This window comes from Perna viridis, chromosome 14, assembly GCF_037379345.1.
Source record: "Perna viridis isolate PV_CMFRI_1.1 ecotype Kerala chromosome 14, ASM3737934v1, whole genome shotgun sequence".
NCBI lineage: Eukaryota > Metazoa > Mollusca > Bivalvia > Mytilida > Mytilidae > Perna > Perna viridis.
The window spans coordinates 26,541,759-26,558,870 of NC_142458.1; the positions used below are offsets into that span (position 1 = coordinate 26,541,759).

Consider the following 17,112-nt stretch of genomic DNA (forward strand, 5'->3'; position numbering starts at 1 on the left):
GGGTATACCATATCTTCCCCTGTTTACATATCTGTATCCATCACATGCCCAGTCTTAATTTTGCTTTTTCTGTTCCACCGTTCATCATATATACTTCACTGCCTTTTGGTTTATATGGCGGAACACGAGACATTCGACTGAGATCAGGATTCTCTATAAGGCTGAAAACTTCTTCAACATTCAAATAGAATGAGGATAATTTGTAGACTACAGCGTTTTCTGTTAGACCACCACCAAATTGTATATATAATTCTTCGGTGCATTTATCTGATTTCTGAAAAAAACAATTAGGGGAAGGCTTGGTCGTAATTTCCGAAAAAAAAATCAGGAATTTCTTGACTTTTCCTCTTTAACAGCATCGAGAAAATTCGGAATGGACTTTCTGTTTTGAAAAATGGAGCTTTTGGAGCATTCCGGTGTATGTGGTAGTGATGACCCGTCGTTGTTTCTAAAGATTTTCTCCATTTCTTTTTTAAAATGCTTACAAATCAAAGTTCTACCTTTTTGAAGATTTCAACTGAAAATTGAAAGGAAAGTCCAAGTGTTATATGTCACCAGGTCTCTTAAATTGAATGTTTCTCTAACCTTCATCTTAGTATATTATAAGTATCTGCGCGTCTGTGTTTGCGAGCATCTTTTTTTAGATATTTTGATAAAAATTAGCTAAAATCTGTTTTGTATAGAGCTTGTTTATGCTGTTATCAATATTGCTTTATTTCATTTATCGAATTAAGATTTTTTTTTATTTTCACTTTAATTTTTTTTTTTTTTTTTTTTTTTTTTTGGCATTTTGTGTTATATAAAATTTGTTACGGTTGAACGTGTATATATTAGTAAACTATGCTAGTATTTGGTATCATATTAATAAAAAAAATATCTACCTTTGAAATTCGAAGTAAAAAGCCTTGTAGACAACTCTTTCAAAGAAGAATCAGGAACCGCTCACTGTATAAGTCAAGTCAAGAAGATACGATTATGCTTTTCTCTAAAGTCGATGTGCACTCCAGAAACAATGTGTGATTATGTGATTAGAGAAATGAATAATACCTAAGTTACTAATAACTTGCGGTTTCTTTTTTTTTTTTTTTTAATTATATAAATCTCGTTCATAAATGCAGTGACATTGACACAAACATCCGTTAGATTTTTTTGGTATAAATGGCAATTAATAATATGTCATTTTTTTCGATTTCGGGTGGTTTTAGTCCGTTAAAATTCCATTTGTACAAAAATAATTCATTTTATAGAAAGACCAAAGGGCCTTACGAATGCACTAATGGCCTGATAACATAGTTTTTAATCCGATAACGACACTTGAGTTAAACAATATACCGACCTATGATTTTCAATAAAAACTGTTTTATGGTAACAATCAGAAACCCAAATGTATAAAAATAAAGATTACATTACTTTACTTTTCTTATACGGCTAGCTTTGGGTCGATTTGTAGGTTGAAGAGCTCATCGGAGCTCATGTTTGTAATGTTGTGTGTATATATTCAGCTAGACTCTAGATAAAGATTACGTTACTCTACTTTTCTTGGGACGGCTAGCTGTGGGTCGATTTGTCCCAATAACGTCCTTTTCATTCGGAGCATTTTTTGTTTAGAGGCGTTCCGATGATGATATGGCGCGATGGAAGAACAATTTTGAACACGAACTCAAACAACTAATAACGCTATTTACAGGTTTTGAGGTTAATCATTTTTCCTTTTTATTCCATTACTTTATAATATCTATGCACAAACTTCAGACAAATTACACATTTAATGATACATCCCTTTACTTATAATGCCTTACATTACACTGTATTCTTTAAATTACAGTATAAGGAATCTGTAATAGGGATACAGTTCTGTACACATGACAGGTTCTTAAAAGTGTGGTACAAGTTGCTAGTTGACTTTCGTGCTTTACTTTCATTGAAAGTGCATGGTAACATGTATTACTCATGCTAAACAGCTACCCCTAGTTAGCATGTAACCAACACAAAGGTAATATGAGGTTGGCATGACTTTAAATGCCAGCGAAGCATAAAGAACTAATTTCCCTTTTCAAGAAGTACAGTGGTGATCACTTCTAACCTCTCTGAAATTCTGTCTGAATATGTTAAGAAACTGTTTTAAGACAGCAGATAGAATCAGGACACACTTTGCCCTATTCCTTGGGTATGGTGTAAAATGTTTTTGTTAACCCGTACCAACTTTTCCCCGTTCCCAATTATTATTTTGTCAATTATTTCATTATTACATGATATTTCCAACTGAAAGTTGGTACATATTTACAAAATGATAATGATGGTTAGGCTAGATTTCATGATTTTTAAAATGTTAGTAAAAAAAATTTTTTTTTTTCAATTTTCTCTTTTCAAAAGGTCTAAAATGTGTAACCCGAAATTCCCGTACCCAAAATCAAAGTCCGCTATTTTTGTTATCTGTTCAATTTTAATGCATATTTGACATTAGAACATCATGATATTGTCAAAATTTTCATTGATGATAAATTATAATCACATTAGACACTATTTAAGAGACTTTGTTTTTCATTCTGGATAAGATTGTATCCATTCTTTGCTGGTACAGGGATTGACGCTAGATCTGCTACGGAATTCAAACACAATCACTTATTTTTTAAAACAATGCCAAATCTTTCAAAACTTTATCCAAAGTCTTAAAGTGAAGTTTTAACCCCTTAACAATTTTAGAAAATCGTAAAATTTGGACAGGAAAGTGAAAAATAGTCAATAATTAGTTTGGTATGGTTACTTCTTGTTACACATTTTAGACCTATTGACTTCAGAAAACAGATCAAACAAGAAATATTAGAAAAATATACATCATTTTCTTGATTAGAAAAGAATTAAATAGATTTTTCCACATCTCATGCAATTTTCAGTCCTTAACATACCATAAGAATGGACATTTTAGCAAAACATTATTTGGGTACAGGGAAAAGTTGGTACGGGTTACACATTTTAGACCCTACCTTTTCCTTGACAGATCCAGACAGCAACTGTTCTTATTTATTCCACTTTGATATGTCATATGATTTTTGGGTTTTTGATCCTTCAGTATTCAATACATACAACATTATCTTTATTTCATAAAGACAAACTAAATACAAACACATTATGCATATACAAATGAAGCAATACACAATTTATACAATGCAAATAATAAAATAAAAGGCTACTACATTTAGTACTAAGTTTACATTTAGGGAATTTATTTCTCGCAGTAATGTGTCTGGAAGGATAAATTGTGTTAAATATTTTCATTTTAAGACACAAAAATCGTGTTATCCATCCAAAAATTGATATTTGACAATTTATAAACATGAAGAGCAGTGATTTCAACCAAGTAAAATTGGCGGAAAATTCAAATTGAAAAAAGTATATTTGTTATGTAGTATAAATACTCTTAATAAAGCTTTTGAATGGAAATGTGCATTAACTTTTGGATAGATTTAAAATTGGGGAAAGAGGTGAAATGGAACAAAATAAGTGTCTGAAGTTGCATCAGTAGTATAGATTTACTTTCAGTTTATACATGTACAATGTACATATTAAAAAGGAAAGTTCTTAATAGTATTTTAAATGCAATGTATGATCAAAATTTAAGGTCATATAATCTTTGAAATTTTATTCATGGTACAATTTTTACAAGAATCGAAAACTGCCAGTACTATCAGCACTTTGATTTTTCTTATTCACTGATTCCTCTCTGATTGGCAGGAACAAGAAGACAACTTCAAGATTTGTATACAATTTGCAGAGTCCAATATTAAATACCACAGATTTCTCAGTGTAGACAGCCATAAAGTATCAGATTCTGTAAGAGGGTAAGAGAAAACAAATTGTGTCTAAATATGTAGTATTCATACAGTTTGTAGTAAAACTTACATGCAGTGGCAGTGAAAATGAAGTGTCATTGGACCGCAGACATAGCTGGGTTTTTTTTTCACAAGGTCCTATAAAATTTTCTATATTACTGGTTTGACTGTCTGGTGCTGTTTCCCGTAACTATGTGAATTTCCACTTCAGTGAAAATGAAATACTTGGTAAAGTTGTTAAAATGTCCAACTAAAAGTTTGTCAAATGAGACCCAGATGTGTTCCACATTAGCACCAATTGACATAAGCAGGAGTGACATTGTAAGTGTATAATATATAGGAGTTAAGTTAACCTCTGATCATCTAAACCTGGCTTAGTTCTCCGCTGTTTAATTTGCTTTTTAGCCAAGTTGCAACAAAATTGAACTTATATTAGTGACTGGAATAAACTGCATTGGTATTATTTCCCAATGTGACAATCAAATATGTGTATATGAAAAAAAATCAGCATCATTATTCCGAAAATGATCTTAGATATACAGTGAAACTTCTCCAAACTGGACCCTCAGAAAACCGGTCTTCCCTCCAAACCGGCCATTTTCAAAAGTCCCGGCCTATATACATTAAAACCTATGTGTTTTGTCTTCAATTGACCGGCCACCCCTAAAACCATACATCGGCTGGTTTTTCAGTTTTAGTTACATATTTCAAATAAAAACCACCTCTCAGTTTTGGCCACCCAATTATTGTTCACCTGTAATAGATGTGTCAACAAAACTGTAAATGATTACATAATATTAATAATTCATTCACTGACCGGTTTGCATTTCATCAGTGGACAGATGATAATTGAAAGGGACAGTAGTTTTAACAACAAATTTAATCCAGACATTACATTTTGTCACTGGATGGCTGTTAAATTGATGTTTACACACGTCAGGCAACTGGGGTCATTTAATAGTATGATCTTAACGATCTTTTAACTGTCAATTAATGTGACCTGTGCCCAAGCCAAAACAACATAGGGGTGAAATTATTAGAATTTTTTTATAGGTAATTTACGAAAACAATACAAATAATTAATTACCATCAATAGCCCTTTGATCTTTAATACACGTTCTCAAAACCGTGAACATTATGTTGTTGGCAGTACCGTTTGTAAAATCATATCATTTACAAATGATGCAAGCTTTGAAATGCAGTAAAAGGCCAAAAGTTTTAAATTGGCATTAAACATGTCTCGACTAACAAACTGACAAGGTGTAGGGTTATTGAAAGAGTAATCAAAGGAACCAAGGTTATAGCGGTAATCAAAAGAATGTAATCCAGGGACAAAGACCAGACATGGAAAACAGACATACACAACAAAGAACATAAAGTAACTAAAATCATACATACAAAGTAACAAAAGTAAATGAGCAACTCGGACTCCACTAAAAACAGGGAGCATGGACCAGGTACATCGGTAGGATAAGCATCCTCTGCTTTTCTAGAACACTCGCCAAGTCGCTCATAAAAAGTTATGTCCGGGGTAGACGAAGGAGGAAAGGAAAACTATGACCCGTTGAATACATCAGTTTTCATGGTGCTGATGGATACATCATAACGATCCACGAGTTCATGACGACGACCATAAAACTTCTGTAGTGATGACTTCAATCTTGTAGCAACATAACCCTGTTCCAGAAGGGAACCTTGAATCTTGAACACATTAATGGAAACAGCTCATAGAATGCATTGCTATTTTTTACAATACCGGCCACCCCTATAAACTGCCATTTTTTCTAGTCCCAGTGGTAGGTGTGTAGAAGTTTTACTGTATTTTAAAAAATTCAATTTACATCTAAAAAGACCACACTCATTTAAAGAAGATTTTTTGAATAAATTCTAAACCAACTTTTGTCATGTAGAAAACTACTTACATGTAAGATAAGGTGGTACATTGTATTACTAAAAGTACAAATATAAGAAATCCTTAGGGGACTCTTGCAGCCATTGTATGTAATAATTTCATCTGTACTGTTTTGACTACCGATTTTACTAATTTTAGACGATGGCAATTTATGCTGCCCATTTGTGTTAAATTATACAGGAAATCATAAACTATAATGAAAGCAGGAGGTTTAGCTATAAAATCTGGTTTAATGCACCATTCTTATTGGAAATGCCTGTACCAAGTCAGGATCATTGTGGTTTTTTAACTTGATGTTGCCATTTGATATACTCACTTTCCTTTTGACTATTGCCTTCATTATATCTGTTTGGTAATTTAACCCTTACAGGTTTCCCCGAGACCTATTAAGGATGACACTGCACCATGCCTTCTTCTTTACACACCATGCTGCCCTCATCTTGAGCTTTGCAATGTGCCTCTATTTTGCCAAATCCAGTTTTCGGTTTTAGATTGATTTTTGTTTGATTTGCAGTCATACATACATTTTGTATAATACTGTGATGTTAGCACCTATTTGTGATATTTTTGTAGCTCAATCTAGGGTGAAGGCTGTTTATTGCAGGTTTTGGAATATAAATAACCCTTATGTTTAGGTCGGTTGCACCCAAAATGACCTGTCGTAATAGTTAAGTAACCTCAAAGTGTATAGAGTATCATTACTTTACAAATTTCTTGGGAAAATACTAAGTCTTCCATTACCATGATTTCAGTTTTATATATTATTTAGTGTGATAGAAAAGCTAAGTATCCACTCGGAACAGAAAAAGGCTGTTGCTCTGAAGACGTTAACAGATGAATTTCTAAACTCTCCTGTATTTGAAGGCAAAAATGTTGGAAAGGTATTGTATATATTTGCATACTACATCTATGGTTCATCTTGAATGCATCCATGTACATGTACCTAGATGCCGGTTTCAAGTCTGTAATTTGGAAGTCTTTCTTGAAAATTATTTTTATTTTTACCATACTAGTGGATAATCTGCAATCGCCTTACATGCCTTATTTGTTTTGCATATGCAAATAATTTTTTTTGCACTTGACAGAATGGGGCAAAAGAACATTCTTTATTCCAGTTTACATTTATTTATAAATCGATTTCTAATCATTCATACTTTGTAATGATATTTGTTATGCTGTTTCTTGTTGCCAGTTTGGTATAAAATTATTTCAAAAGATAATTTGGTAGAAAACACAAAGCTTTTAATTCGATCTTCTTGTTTCTTTTATGAACAGTTAATTCTTCGTTTCAACAGAACATGTCTTCAGCATGAGACATGCTCAGATTGACAGCTACATGTATGATATAGAAAAGTGTCAATTGATATGTCAGTAATAAAATTTGGAGATGATATTGATATTCTTGTCAAGATCAACTCATATCCAGAGACATGATTAGGTGATTAAGTTTTCTATTATTTACATGTACATGTATGTCAATGTACTATATTTTTTGTTTATTGTATAAATATGTTCTACATGTATTTACAGACATTCACACACTGAGTTGTTAAGCCTTCTACTACATTTAACATATATTCTACATGTATTTACAGACAGACACACACACTATGAGTTGTGAAGCCTGCTACTACATTTAACATATATTCTACATGTATTTACAGACAGACACACACACTATGAGTTGTGAAGCCTTCTACTACATTTAACATATATTCTACATGTATGTACAGACAGACACACACACTTTTGGTTGTGAAGCCTGCTACTACATTTAACATATATTCTACATGTATTTACAGACAGACACACACTTTTGGTTGTGAAGCCTGCTACTACATTTAACATATATTCTACATGTATTTACAGACAGACACACACTATGGGTTGTTAAGCCTGCTACTACATTTAGCAGATTCGCCAACTCATGCTCACTATGATGTTGACTTGTCCGACACGGCACAGGAAGGTAAATTACATCTTAAAATTACAAATGTAGTATATACATGTATCTGAACAGTGTTGAATTATTGGTTTTTCATTGTGTGATGAATTTTGATATTAAATTCACAGGTCAAATAAATTCCGTAATTATACCTCTGCTCCAAAAGAAAAGGGTTTAAACTATTTTAACCTTTTATGTGAGTCCTGTACAGTTTTCTTAACAACTACTGATCACTGCAGCTTGAAATTTTAACACATATTTTTGAAATTTTGACAACAACTTCCTATTAATCAAAGGCTGTTTATTTTTTTATTTTATATTTTTGAAAGTTGAAATTTTCCTTGGTTTATTCTTCATGATTAACATTTTAACTTATTCTTCCTATAGTTATGTTATATCTTTTGGAAAAATTCAACAACTTCCTGTTTACTGAAGACTTTGTCTATTTTCCTTATATCGTAATTATAACCTGGATGAGCCATTGCTCACAGATTACTTGTTTCTTTTAGAGAAAAAAACAATAAAAAGAATTACATTTGGTTATCATGAATAACCAAAATTTAATTACTTGTGTTAATTATCCTTTGAAATTTAATTTGAGTATGGAGTAAGTTCAATACAATTATTTTAAATCTTACATTCTGGCATTTGTAATCATATTTTGAGTATTTACTCTTTCCAATAGACTGCCCTGTTGATTTGATAGTTAGTGATGAGAATATGACAGTCAATCAATAGACATAAAAAAGTAGTTATCGTTGTATGATTTTTGTTTTAAATGGAAAAATTTCCCTAGTTATCTTTTTAAAAACTGGAAGTAACATATCTTATTAGAATTTTAATAAGTCACAGAAACTCCATATTATTTTTGTTTTACCATGGGCTGGCCTTTCATGTTGCATAATATTACCTGAGGAGTAAAATAATCCGACATAAATGGCCAGCTGTGATAAAATAATGATAAAATAGAGTTACTGTGTTTCATTTCTTAATTAGCATTTTAGTTGTGTACAAGTCATATCTTATTGTCTCCATTTAAATATTTGTAGACCCAGAGGAACTGTTTGATTGGACAGGATACCTTTTGCAAGGTGAAAGTAGACCGTTGCAGATCTATGATGATTTAGAGGTGGGTTACTGGGAAATAAAAAAGACAACAGGGGTCCAAATGGTCTAAGGTCTTGGCCCCTCAATTTCTTAAGCAGGACTATTGAAAATTCATTTATCTATGTCCTGAACCAATCCTTTACAATAAGTCATGTAATAGGGCCATTCTTTTTTTCTGGTGGACCTTGCAAAGACATTTCACTCATGAAAGTAAATTTGAATACACCTGGTAACCACTGATTGATTTTCAAAATAACTTCAAAAAAATATATATCAATACAAAGATTAATTTATTTCCACATAATGTAGATAAGCAAAGTCGTACAAAAATGTTATAAACTCCAGTTACATCTCACCCTCCAACAAATCTGCTGACTGTCTAAATAATCATAGACGGTCACCTGGGAGTTTATAACTTATACAAACATTCCTAAAATTGATTTCTACTGTCCTGAACTACAATCTGTCCAACACCACTGTCAACAATCAAATCTATTGTTATCTGTGTAGCAGTATAACATCTAGAATTTCACCGTCTTTTATGTTTTGCCTATACACCTAATTCATTCTGAAGAATCTAATGCTTCCAATGTATATCTTATTCAAGAGTTCACAAATTTTGTTTTTGATCAAATTCAGTTTTAGGCTTCAGTTATATTGTTAGCTGACAACTGTTTAACCATACATGTAGCGCCCAGTGCAGGTCCGGGTGTTAAAAGAATAGGCCTGCAGCAGCGCTAAGCTTGTCGTATAAGGCGACTAAATAGTGCTCAGAAACCTAGCCAGGGGCTAGGCGCTCTGCCCACAGAGCAACTGGGATGTGTGCCCCAGGTGGTGGAATGGGGTACCCCTGGCGTGTTACATGCTGGGGTTGTCAGGCTATAATACGGAAAACCTGACCGCAAACCATACTGGTGCAGTGTGTTGGGAAAGATGCCACGTTCCTCGCACGTTAAAGAACTCTGCTGTGGTATTCGATAGGAGTAGGAACCGTTGCGCTCCGCCACAGGAGGCTAAATTGCCCTGCCCCGTGCAGGTCCGAGTGTTAAAAGAATAGGCCTGCAGCAGCGCTAAGCTTGTCGTATAAGGCGATTAAATAGTGCTCAGAAACTAGCCGGGGGCTAGGCGCTCTGCCCACAGAGCAACTGGGATGTGTGCCCCAGGTGGTGGAATGGGGTACCCCTGGCGTGTTACATGCTGGGGTTGTCAGGCTATAATACTGAAAACCTGACCGCAAATCATAGTGGTGCACCGTGTTGGGAAAGATGCCACGTTCCTCGCACGTTAAAGAACCCTGCTGTGATATTCAATAGGAGTAGGAACCTTTGCTCTCCGCCACAGGAGGCTAAATTGCCCGACCTTACCCATCCCCCCCTTTTTCCAGTGGCAATCAAAATTTGTCGACCCTATTGTCCTTGTGTCCCATCCTTTTTTTTTTTCATTTCATGTTCATTTTATCATCCATTTCATGTTCATCGTCTGAATATAGCTGAAATATTGCTGCTCGGACGTTAAACCCCAACAAACAAACAAACTAAATTGCCCTACCTTACCCATCCCCCCATTTTCCAGTGGCAATCAAAATTTGTCGACCCTATTATCCTTGTGACCCATCCTTTTTTTTTTCTTCATTTCATGTTCATTTTATCATCCATTTCATGTTCATTGTCTGAATATAGCTGAAATATTGCTGCTCGGACGTTAAACCCCAACAAACAAACAAACAAACCATACATGTAGCAGGGGTCCAAATTTGCTCTCAATAGTGAAAGGTTGAGCAGTCCTTAAATTTCCACAAAAAATTGAAAGTGTAAGATTAGTAATATTAAAGTTCTGATATCGTAATGGATCAAAGTATTATAATGTCAAAACTTACAACTAATGTTTTCACTTACAAACTTTTGTAAAAAGGACTGCTGGACTTTTTTGAAATATCAAATTAATGATCCACTTGGGTAATCTCAAAAGTCCTCTATAAACTGTCAATGAATATAGTTCTTGGTCCCAGACCTGAGTAAATGAAATATTGATGGTCCTATGTCAGAATTTAAGGGTCTTGGACCTTGGGCCACTGCTGATTTGAACCCCTGATGTTGTTAAATGCAACTTAAAGATTAATAAAAGAAAGGGACTTGAGATTTTGAGGTGTTTGGATATACATGTAATGCTCTTTGAGAGGTAGCTCACAGTATTTCTTTATCGAAGACTGATATAAGAAATGAGCTAAGTTTTTACTCCTAAAAAGGATTGTCTTCAGAAGACCTATGGACATTTAATGTTGAATAAATAGCAATGCTTCTTATTAAACACTCAGGGCTATTCTGTAAAAAGTGTGTCATGGGGGCAGAAAGTCCATGTACTACCAATTCATTAAAATAAAAATGCAATACTTTTATGTTAGAAGAAAACTTCAAATTTTACCCCCTACTAACTCATTGATAATTCAATGTTCTACCCGTGGAGACTTTTGTCCTGAAATAACCTTTGTGTGAATCAATATAAGAACAAATTCAATGTAAACTGGAAGAACAAGATGGAGGAGAAATATAAACATAATTCTCTTAGCTCTTTCATAGAGCTGTGCCTGTAATCTAATGGTTCGAAGCGTTCTGAGAAACCATAATATAGTTCTAATCCAACAGAATATTTTCACAAAGAACATATCGAGTTTGTCCAAATAGAACACTTACATAGACCGAAGAGCTCATAATATCTTCTTTACAGGAGCCATAACTTTTATCATAAATTCTCTAAATGAGAGTGGGACTTTGTTTATCTTGTCTTATAAGAAAAACTACAAGTGCATCTGTGTTTTTCAGTTACAAAGAGCCATAACTCTTGTTTACATTAAAGGGTAGTCAGGACCACTTTGCTGGTATTGTATCCATTTGGATTTTTCTTTAAAAAATGGTGGACTGAAAAACATGTTTTTTTCTTAAAGAACTTTATTCAAGAGGATTTGAAGATAAAGTTAAGCTATTCTAAACCACTTAGGTTAATAGTGGACAAAAATCTTGATACAGTGAAACCAGTCTACACAGAATATACCATAGGTGATAGCTTCCTGGCTTTTGGCAGGAGCCTGCCAGTATATAATGAAAAATTTAACCCTCTTTTGTATTTGTCCATGTAAAAGTGGGAGATTTTAATAGCAGAAATTTCATAATTACTTCACTTCCTGTCAAAACATGCAGTGCAAACAAAGTCATGGCAAAACTCCTGCTTTCAGAAAATTTTTATAAGGAGATCCCTGTCTTCAGAATTTTTTAAGGTTAAAGAGTAATCAAGGGAACCAAGGTTATAGCGGTAATCAAAAGAATGTAATCCAGGGACAAAGACCAGACATGGAAAACAGACATACACAACAAAGAACATAAAGTAACTAAAATCATACATACAAAGTAACAAAAGCAAATGAGCAACTTGGACTCCACTAAAAACAGGGAGCATGGACCAGGTGCATTGGTAGGGTAAGCATCCTCTGCTTTTGTAGAGACACCCGCTGAGTTGCTCATAAAAAGTCAAGTCCAGGGTAGACAAATGAGGAAAGGAAAACTATGAGTTGAATAAATCAGTTTTCATGGTGCAGATGGATACACCATAACAATCCACGAGTTCATGATGATGACCATAAAACGTCTGTAGTGATGAAGTAACACATGCATGTATGGATTAAACAGAAAACCTGTCTACACTAGACATTTTTAAGTCCTTTGTTTAATATGGGTAAACTTATCACGAGTCCGAACCGGAAAAAAACTTATCTCAAAATGGGTCAAATAATGAAGAACATACATATAACACAATAATTAACTCAACTACATATTTAACTGCTTCAAAGAAATTTTATTATCACACATTTATTTTGGAAATTGTATTAGAGGATATTTTTTGTCACTTCAGTCTGATTCAGAAGAAGAAACTTTAACAGAAGATGAAGATGAAACTGAGAAAAAGCATACTAAAGACCATGTTTATGGTGATTCTGCAGGTCAGGTGACCACACATAATGTGACCTTGTCAACAATTGAGGGTGACAACACAACATTTTTTGAGATTGAAGATGCAGAACCATCTGACACTGGCCTTGCATGGTTACAGAAGAACTTGGTTGTTCAGTATTGGACAGGCCAAGGATGTCCAGAAGATGCCACAACAGGACATGAAGCTTGTCAGCTTACAAAAGATTGGTATGTTTGATTTTTTTTTTTCAACTTCAGTAGCAGTCTTTATATAAATATCATACAGGAACTGATATATGTACATGTATGTAAAAAATAAAACACTAATATTACTTTTATTATCTCATTCAGAAACAGTAACAGACCACAGTTGTGTTAATCATTTTGTTGTTGCAATTTGTAATTTGAAATTGGTGTTTTGCAAGAGTTGTCTTTCTTGATGAGGTTTTCTCCAAAATGCAGATCAGAAGGAACTAAAATTACATAAAAATGTTTAGAGCAAAAAATACGTCATTTGTTCTGTGGGTTTTTTCTGTTCCTTTAATCACCTCCATTATTTCCCGTGTCAAAATATGGATTGGTACATGTACTTAAGGAGGTACCTAACATCTAATGGATTGATTGATTTCTTATTTGAAATGTGGCATACATTCTGAGCAATTCTGGTTTCTGTCCAATTTCAACTCTGTTTCATGGGATTGACGTACAAGTTGCATGTACATTTTTGTATTTGGCAGGGCTGTATGCGTCTTCACGAATTTACCTATATTTTTTACTGTTACACCATTAGCTTAATGTCATAGAGAAGTACATAACTTTTTTGAATATCTGTATTTAACATTTAAGAATATTTAAAATGATCAAGTTGTGAAATGTCATCATCATTTTTATTTTAAAGGATCTTACAAGCTACCCTTGTCATTTCAGGGAGTCTTACAAACAGAAGATGAATCCAATATATGGAGAGCCCAGACAGGTGATGATTACAGAGACCATCCTGATTAGAGAGATTTTATGGTAAGTTAAATGTTATTTGTCTATTGGTTTGGCACTGCTAACTTATAATTTAGAAGTTTGCTTTTCTGATTTTGACTAAATGATTTTAACATTCTATAATAATTTTATGACAACTTTTTTAAAGTCCTATAGGAAACACATTGGATAACATAGGATACAACACCTTAACACAATGAAGCAGAAATAAAATCAGAATTACTAAAGCCACATATAATAATTTTGGACTTCACAATACTTTTGACATCAGGTTACATGACACTATGATGACACAAAACAATAACACTAATGGCAAGACATAGAGATTCATTTTGAGATGAAAATGAAGAAAACCTATGGGTGAAATGTTTTACAAAGGTTGAAAAAGACAACTTCACAACAGAGACATTCCCTAAGGAATTGTATATCACTAGTCTGTGATTTTAGGCAAAGATTTATTTTGTTGAGGATGCCAATACAGATATGGGGATAATTATATCTTTTGTATTTTACTCCTGACATTTCAATGACACATCACAATTCTCAGTTCCTATGGCTTACAATTTTGTTGGGTCTCACATGGTTAGAAATTTACCTTGGCAATTCTATAACAGACCTGATTTTCTTCCACATTAAAGCAGAATTCCGTTTTTTCAAATCTTGAATTTTCTGTAATGGTTGTTTTTTTTGGGTTTTTTTTCTGCATGTTCACTGCAAATTTTGCCAATTTCCACTATTCTGGTTGGCTCGGTAAAAGCACATCTGTATATTGCCCATTTTTGGAAATAGCAACTAAAGGTTAAAAAGATTTATGTTAATGATAATGTAGTGTGAGTAATCAAAATAAGATTACTTGTGTAAAGAACGATAGAAAATTTTACTTTAAGCATGTAACTGAATGTCTGTGTTCTTTGACCCTTGTGATTCTATAATACTGTGAAGGTATTTATATTTGTGGGCACCAATTTTTGTGGATTCAAGAAAAAGTGCAGGTTCATAGATTCTTAAATTTGTGAATTTTTCATTTAAAAAAAAAATAAAATGTTGCTTTATGCTCTTTGGGAATTGGCTGGACCCAAGTCTTGGTCGGCAAGATAAAGTGTTCATTCATGATATAATTTATGTGATGACTGCACGTAGAAGTGATCAAAGGTTAGTAATTAAATTGAAATTCAATTAAATTTAATTAAACAAATGATTTTCTTCCAACTATTTCAAAAGAAATTAATTATTATGGTAATCAACACTGATTGATAATTACAACGTGTTTTAATTTTGCCATTAACAAAAAGTAAATGTCTAGCTACCCAAGCCCTTAGCGAATGGTAACCCAAGCTCAGAATGTACTCACTAAGCGTTTGATGATACTCAAAGGTAATCAACTGCCTTTAAATAGAGGCCATACAATGACAATGCATATCACTTTCAAAATGTTGTTGACGCAGTGGTTGACTTGATTATGGATCTGTACCAGCTGCTTTGGTGGTGTAATATCTATTTTGCCAGATTTATTTTGGACTTCACTTGATTATGGATCGGATTGGTGTTTGGCAATTTTGTTGTCAGCCATATTTTATTATGATTGTTTTTATTCCAAATGGATAGATTGATTTTAATTATGTTATGTTGCTTTACATAGAAAGAGTGTAAGCTATAAACCATTAAGGAACTTGTTGTGGGGTTGTTGAACCTGTGGGACACACCTAGCACAAGTACATGTACACATGCAATTTCATATTTTTCATTATATATTTTTCAGGATGTTTATGGGAGTCACAGAATCTGCCATATTTATTTACAGTGGAGAGAAATTCCTGATCAAAGATTCTACTGTCCTATCTCACTTGACTGATGTGAGTTAATTTCTTCTCAGAAATATATGGATATGGTACAAGAACAATAATTCAATCTCTTATTTAGACCTTCAACTGCTACCTGATTTGATATGTATAATTCTGCTAGATTATAAGTTCTGCTATCCAGGATGTGAAAATACTTACAGTTCATGTACATTACTATGTAATGAGATGCTGAAGTGTTTACACTGTACTCCTGTAAATGGTTTCATTTTCGTGGTTGCTAATTTCATGATTCTGTCAAATGAACATATTCGCAGGTATCAATTTTTGCGTTTCAAAAAATGTTATTTTGTTAAAAAATCCAAATAGGGGGTACTATTTTTCATGGTTTTCTGTCCACCACAAAAATAGCAAAAAATAATCCTTTTTACAGTATACCAATTTGCATAAAGAGGTTTAGTTAGTGTTGTAGAGTTATATAGCTTTGGAATAGTAAATATATTGTGTCCAATACATGACCCAGCCAGGTCCTGTTTCACTCAGTAATATGGTAACTGTGAACCTAACTACATGTAAGTACCTTTTAGTCCATGCAACCAAATAAACAAATTTGCATAAAAAAATGCTCAAGTGAAAGCATTTCTTTAAGTTTATATTATTGAAACTTATCTACATTTGGATCATGTTTAAAAAATAAAAAAGATTTTTTTACTGTTTACTTATTATACTTAACTGTCACTTATTCCGTAGGTGAATGTTTCTGATAAAGGCTAAATGTAATTTTATATTAAAAGAAATGTCTTATTACTGGTAATAAATTTCAGAAAATGGTTGACAGTGTCTTGTATGACTTCATCAGATATGGTGGCTACATACAGACTCTTCAGAAGTTTGAACAGGAAGTGACATCAAACAGTTATCTTGACAACAGTGAAACAGGACTGATGAGTCAAACATACCAGTCATTTCAAAGTGCTGTTGCACTTGGGTTCATGGATTCATTCAGAAGGGAGATAACCAGAATTGAAAAATTGATTGTGAAACAAGGTTTGATTTCTTCTTCAAATGGTGAAGGTTAAAGTTAGTGCACCTTTGACTTACACAATGAAGTCCACTGTGTGATGTACTTATTAATTGCATAGGAACTAAAGAAATAAACAAAAATTTCTATCATATCAGTGTAAAGTATTCCTTTTATTTAAAAAGATCACACAAATAAAGCAAAACATTATCACATGTATTAAAATTAAATTTTCATCATATTTAGGTCAGACAACAAGGTTGTAATGGCATTATTGTAAGCTTGTTAAGTCTTTTGAATTAATGTAACACTTTTATTATAAGGACCGTTGTTAGATCCTACAAGCTTTGACTGAATGGAACATCATGCAAGCTTTGATTGTGCCAAAATATTTCATTGATGAAATTTTAAATGGTAATAAGAAATACAATATCAAATATAAAATAAGTATACCCTTTACAAATACACAGAAATTGAACCATTTTAATACAAACAAAAACTTCCTAAATACACTAAACAGAATTAAAAATTACACAAAAATTT

The 17,112-nt window shown here is 33.1% G+C and overlaps 1 protein-coding gene across 1 annotated transcript in view; it reads left to right on the forward strand.

The window, feature by feature from the left end:
• The first annotated feature begins 1,580 nt into the window (after window positions 1-1,580).
• The window catches only part of LOC148598807 (gamma-tubulin complex component 5-like), a 29,317-nt gene continuing 13,785 nt past the window's right edge, over window positions 1,581-17,112 (forward strand). The window contains exons 1-9 of the mRNA XM_088561316.1: window positions 1,581-1,695; window positions 3,733-3,839; window positions 6,512-6,623; window positions 7,612-7,711; window positions 8,737-8,816; window positions 12,698-12,984; window positions 13,684-13,773; window positions 15,509-15,602; window positions 16,373-16,595. Coding sequence (XP_088417442.1) covers window positions 1,627-1,695; window positions 3,733-3,839; window positions 6,512-6,623; window positions 7,612-7,711; window positions 8,737-8,816; window positions 12,698-12,984; window positions 13,684-13,773; window positions 15,509-15,602; window positions 16,373-16,595 — 1,162 coding nt within the window. The 5' untranslated portion in view covers window positions 1,581-1,626. The remainder of the gene's footprint in view (window positions 1,696-3,732; window positions 3,840-6,511; window positions 6,624-7,611; window positions 7,712-8,736; window positions 8,817-12,697; window positions 12,985-13,683; window positions 13,774-15,508; window positions 15,603-16,372; window positions 16,596-17,112) is intronic.